We start from the raw sequence: 5,383 nt of genomic DNA on the forward strand, positions 1-5,383 counted from the left end.
ATAATAAACTAATAACTATAAACACACCTACATGTTTAATATGATAATTATAATAAAACATCAAACATAGTGGTGCTAAAAAAACAATATTTACACTGGGACTCGCCAAGTTTGTTTGGGGATTATTTTTGGGTTTGTTTTTTTGGACCGTGTAACGAACAAGCAGGAGAGCTTTTCAAATCAATCCTCTTTAATAGAGTATTTGTAGGACCTAAGTAGGTCCAAGGTTTTTGGTTTTGGTGGGGGTTGTTTGTTTGGTGGTAATAGTTGACGGTGAAAACGTTTAAACCTCCGAAACCGTACAGGTGCGTCCCTGGCGCTTGAGGGCGTACACGACGCCCATGGCGGTTTGACGGTCTTCCTCTTGGCGTGCTCGGTGTAGGTGACGGCGTCACGGATCCCCGTTCTCGGGGAAACCCTTGGACACCACGGGTTTCTTCGTAGATGAACCAGAGATACGCTTGACACCTCCACGGCGAGCAAACGACGGATGGCAGGCTTGGTGATACCCGGATGTTATCACGCAACACCTTGCGAGGGACGCTTGGCCCCAAACCTTTCCCGAGCCCCTTTCCGCCCTTGCCTCGTCCTGTCATGTTGAGTACGGATTTCTTGCTCCGAGTCAGCCAATCAAATTGGGTGGCCGAGAGCGGTAAGGCTCCCGCGGGCCCCCGTCTGCTTAGCGGCGAGGCGGCCCCCTCACTGAGCGTTTATCTTAACTGACCGCTCTGCCAAATACACTCCTGCTAAGCTTGTTATCGACAAGGCTCACGCGCACAGGCTTGCAATGGATTTGGCCATGCCATTGCTTCAGATAATCACTTGGAATCCAACATGGCGCCCAAGGAGGCCGCGTTACAACGACCTCACAAGTGCCGTATCTCCGGCAATTTTTAAACCCAGCAGAAGAGGCGGGATTAAGCCACACTCTCGCACCACACGCGACTGGGCCCACTCCCGCTCGCTCTCCTATAAATTGACGTCTTGAGCGTGAGCTCGTTCAAAATCTATTTAGATACAACTCGCAAAATGGCACGTACCAAGCAGACTGCACGTAAGTCTACCGGAGGCAAGGCCCCCGCCAAGCAGTTGGCCAACCAGGCAGCACGTAGTCTGCCCCTGCTACCGGAGGGGTCAAAAAGCCCCTCGTTACAGGCCTGGAACCGTTGCCCTCCGTTGATCCGTCGTTACCAGAAGAAAAACTGAGCTCCTCATCCGCAAGCTGCCCCCTTCCCGCGTCTCGTTCGCGAGATTGCCCAGGACTTCAAGACTGACCTCCGTTCCAGTCCTCTGCTGTCATGGCTCTGCGAAGCTTCCGAGGCTTACCTGGTCGGCCTCTTTGAGGACACCAACCTGTGCGCTATCCACGCCAAAGATCACAATCATCCTAAGGACATCCCAAATTGCTCGCCGTATCCGCGGAGAGCGCGCCTAAGGTTTGTTGCATACCCGCAACACAAACTATTATCCTCGGCCCTTTTCAGGGCCTAAAATTAAATTTTCAGAGAGATGAAATAACAGACAAGTCATATCAAAATGGTGTACATGTACACAGACGGCAATGATAATATATGATAAGATATGAAACAAACGGCTATATAATGTTGATAAGCCTATACATCAAATGTCACACTGCTACGCACACACCCTACACAGCCTCTCTTTCATATAATAATATACTACATACTATATATATTGTATATATATACACACATACACTATCTCTCTGTCTCTCATTGTATATATTCATAATGTGTATATATATTAAAATATATATATATATTTTATATATATATATTGTATATAAATACTATATATATACTCTCTCTAAATTTTATATATATATATATATTTTAAAATAATTTTATATTATATATATACCATATATACATACACACATATATAATATATTTGTATAATAATACTGTATATATATACACACACATACACTTCCTCTCTCTCATATAATATACATACATACATATCTATCTATCTATATATATATAAATATAAAATTACATGTTTCTATATATACATATATATACACACATATATATATACACACACATACACACTCTCTCTCATTTATATATATATAATATATATTATATTGCGTATATATTATATACATACATACATCATACACACACACACATATATATATATATAATAATATATATATATATATATATATTTTATATATAATGGACGATATTTACAAAATATATACATGTATACATATTTTTTGTATTATATAAAACACACACACATACACACTCTCTCTCTCATTGTATATATATCCTATTGTGTATATATATGTATATATAGACAGACGACACACACACACACACACACACACACACACCACACACACACACACACACACCCACACACACCACCCCACATATAATATATTGTATATAAATACTGTATATATATATATATTTTACACATACCACACACACCTCTCTCTCTCTCCTCATTATACGGATATTATATTGTGCGTATATATGTATATTTTGGGATATTATATATATATATATAAAATTATATATATATATATATTTTATTGTTTGAATAAATGTATATATACACACTCTCTCTCCATTGTATATTATATTATATATTTTGGGGTGTGTGTGTGTGTGTTACTGTATTATTAAAACACACACACTCTCCTCTCCATTATTGTATATTAATTGTATATATATATATATATATAAATACTGTATATATATCCATCCACACACACACATACACTCTCTCATTTCCCATATCATATACATATATTACATATATATACCTATACACCACACAATATATATATATTAATATTTATATATATATATTTTATATATATATATTGCAATCAAGACCACACTAAACACTAAAACATTATCTTATGACTCACTTTGAGTAACAGAATAAACAAATGCCATGATCCAAGGTCTATCTACTAAATAAATAAATAAATATACCAGGAGTAGGAGGAGTAGTTGTAGTAGTAGTAGTAGTAGTAGGCCCTAGTGAACTACTATCCTGATTTGCACATTCCTTGAATAGGCGGGAAATGTGTTTTTCTTTCTAATACCATTGATATGGATAGTGTCATTATTCTTATTGAGACTATGATTATCACAATGTTGGTAAGAATAAATGAACTTATAGGACAGTAATGGTACTGGTACTAGTAGTATGATTATCACAATGTTGATAATAATAACATGTAGGACAGTAATGGTAGTAGTAGTACTATAATTATCACAAAGTTGGTATAATAAATAAACTTATAGGACAGTAATGGTAGTGGTAGTAATAGGAGTATAATAGTAGTAGTAGTAGTAGTAGTAGTAGTAGTAGCAGTAGTAGTAGTACTAATACTACTACTAGTAGTACTAGTACTAGCAGGAAAGGTAGTGGTGGCAATTGGGTTACTAACGTCATTGTATATCTGCTTTATCACGATCTGTGGCTCCTAAAGGAGCCGATGTTGTTCTAGGAGGCAAGTAAAATCATGCAACCTAGAGATTTACTTGGAGAAGTGTACTTGGTGACGGCCTTAGTTCCCTCACTAACGGCGTGCTTAGCCAGTTCTCCGGGCAGCAACAACCTGACAGCGGTCTGATCTCCCGGCTGGTGATGGTGGAACGCTTGTTGTAGTGTGCAAGGCGGGAAGCCTCAGCTGCAATGCGTTCAAAATGTCATTCACGAAAGAGTTCATGACAGACATGGCCTTGGAGGAGATACCAGTGTCAGGGTGGACCTGCTTCAGCACCTTGTAGATGTAGATGCTGTAGCTCTCCTTCCTCTGCGCTTCTTCTTCTTATCACCCTTGGTGATAGACTTTGGGCCTTACGGCCTTCTTGGCAGCCTTTCCGGAAGTTTTGGGTGGCATGATGTCAATCGTACTTACGGCACGAAGAATGAAGCTCCCCACTCACTTTTTCCTTTTATTGTTCGACGCGCATGCCAGCCTCCGCGTACAGGACCACGACTACTGGCTCATCTGAGGTCCGTTCCACATGCCAGCCGTCGCAATCTGACTCAGTCAACCCGGGGCCGCCTATAAAAGCTAACCACGAAAAACAGCGATAAGTTTATAAGTACCTAACAAGCAAACATCATGTCTGGTCGTGGTAAGGGTGGTAAGGTAAGGGCAAGTCAAAGTCCCGCTCCACCAGGGCCGCCCTTCAGGTCCCTGTTGCCAGAAGTCACAGCCAACTGCGTAAGGGCAACTACGCCGAGCGTGTGGGAGCTGGTGCCCCCGTGTACCTGGCTGCCGTCATGGAATACCTGGCCGCTGAGGTCCTGGAATTGGCAGGTAACGCCGCTCGTGACAACAGAAGACCGTATCATCCCCGTCACTTGCAGCTTGCCATCCGTAACGATGAAGAGCTCAACAAGCTGCTGTCTGGCGTCACCATTGCCCAGGGTGGTGTTCTGCCTAACATCCAGGCTGTGCTCCTCCCCAAGAAGACCGAGAAGAAATAAACATTTTTCTTGGTTGTCCCATCTCAACATCGGCTCCTTTAGGAGCCACAGCATCTTCCTAATGAGAAAATTGACAAATCTATTATAATAATAAATGCCATACTCATAACACACACCCATACATTTTGTATTTAATACTTGATATTAGTAGCATAAATGTACATCTATTCATATACGATTACAGACACAAACGCATCATGTTTAAGAGCAAATGGATTACATTAAGTTAGAGACGAAACACATTCAATTGATTTCACACATCAAACATACATACATACATACATATATACATACAATCACAAGACCCCATATAACCATTACATTTGGGTATATGTAAAGCCACTGTAAGGCAATTTGTTGCACACATGTCTTACCTGACTGCACCTCATACATCTACATGTATACTTGTGTCAAGATCTCTATATATACACACACATACATATACATATAACATATGTATGTGTATATATACACATATATATGAAAAAATGTATACACATATATTATCTATATATGACTACATATATACACACACATATGTATGTATGTATATATATATATATATATACATACATACATACATATGTGTGTGTATATATGTAGTAATAGATAATATATGTGTATACATTTTTTCATATATATGTGTATATATACACATACATATGTTATATGTATATGTATGTGTGTGTATATATAGAGATCTTGACACAAGTATACATGTAGATGTATGAGGTGCAGTCAGGTAAGACATGTGTGCAACAAATTGCCTTACAGTGGCCTTTACATATACCCAAAATGTAGTTATATGGGGTCTTGTGATTGTATGTATATATGTATGTTGTAGTTGTTTATGTTGAATCAATTGAATGTGTTTCGTCTCTAACTTATGTAT

At 39.1% G+C, this 5,383-nt stretch overlaps 1 protein-coding gene and 3 pseudogenes across 1 annotated transcript; 2 read left to right on the forward strand and 2 right to left on the reverse strand.

Annotated features, from left to right (window-relative positions):
- Nucleotides 1–160: 160 nt before the first annotated feature.
- Nucleotides 161–596, reverse strand: LOC119570125 (annotated as a pseudogene).
- A 433-nt stretch (nt 597–1,029) lies between these two features.
- Nucleotides 1,030–1,491, forward strand: LOC119570122 (histone H3.2-like). The gene is made up of 3 exons (XM_037917992.1): nt 1,030–1,175; nt 1,287–1,436; nt 1,485–1,491. The coding sequence occupies exons 1-3, from the start codon at nt 1,030–1,032 to the stop codon at nt 1,489–1,491; spliced, it is 303 nt and encodes a 100-aa protein (XP_037773920.1).
- A 2,004-nt stretch (nt 1,492–3,495) lies between these two features.
- LOC119570123 lies at nt 3,496–4,048 on the reverse strand (annotated as a pseudogene).
- Nucleotides 4,049–4,123: 75 nt separating this feature from the next.
- LOC119570124 lies at nt 4,124–4,597 on the forward strand (annotated as a pseudogene).
- Nucleotides 4,598–5,383: the final 786 nt, after the last annotated feature.

The sequence above is a fragment of the Penaeus monodon genome, unplaced genomic scaffold (genome assembly GCF_015228065.2).
Source record: "Penaeus monodon isolate SGIC_2016 unplaced genomic scaffold, NSTDA_Pmon_1 PmonScaffold_22196, whole genome shotgun sequence".
In the NCBI taxonomy this organism is placed as follows: domain Eukaryota; kingdom Metazoa; phylum Arthropoda; class Malacostraca; order Decapoda; family Penaeidae; genus Penaeus; species Penaeus monodon.

What these genes read in the sequence shown, in the direction of transcription:
- LOC119570122 (XM_037917992.1), top strand. Translation starts at nt 1,030, where the DNA reads ATGGCACGTACCAAGCAGACTGCACGTAAGTCTACCGGAGGCAAGGCC. An exon ending in GCCTGGAACCGTTGCCCTCC is followed by an intron (nt 1,176 to 1,286) that starts GTTGATCCGTCG and finishes CCTCCGTTCCAG; the next exon opens with TCCTCTGCTGTCATGGCTCT.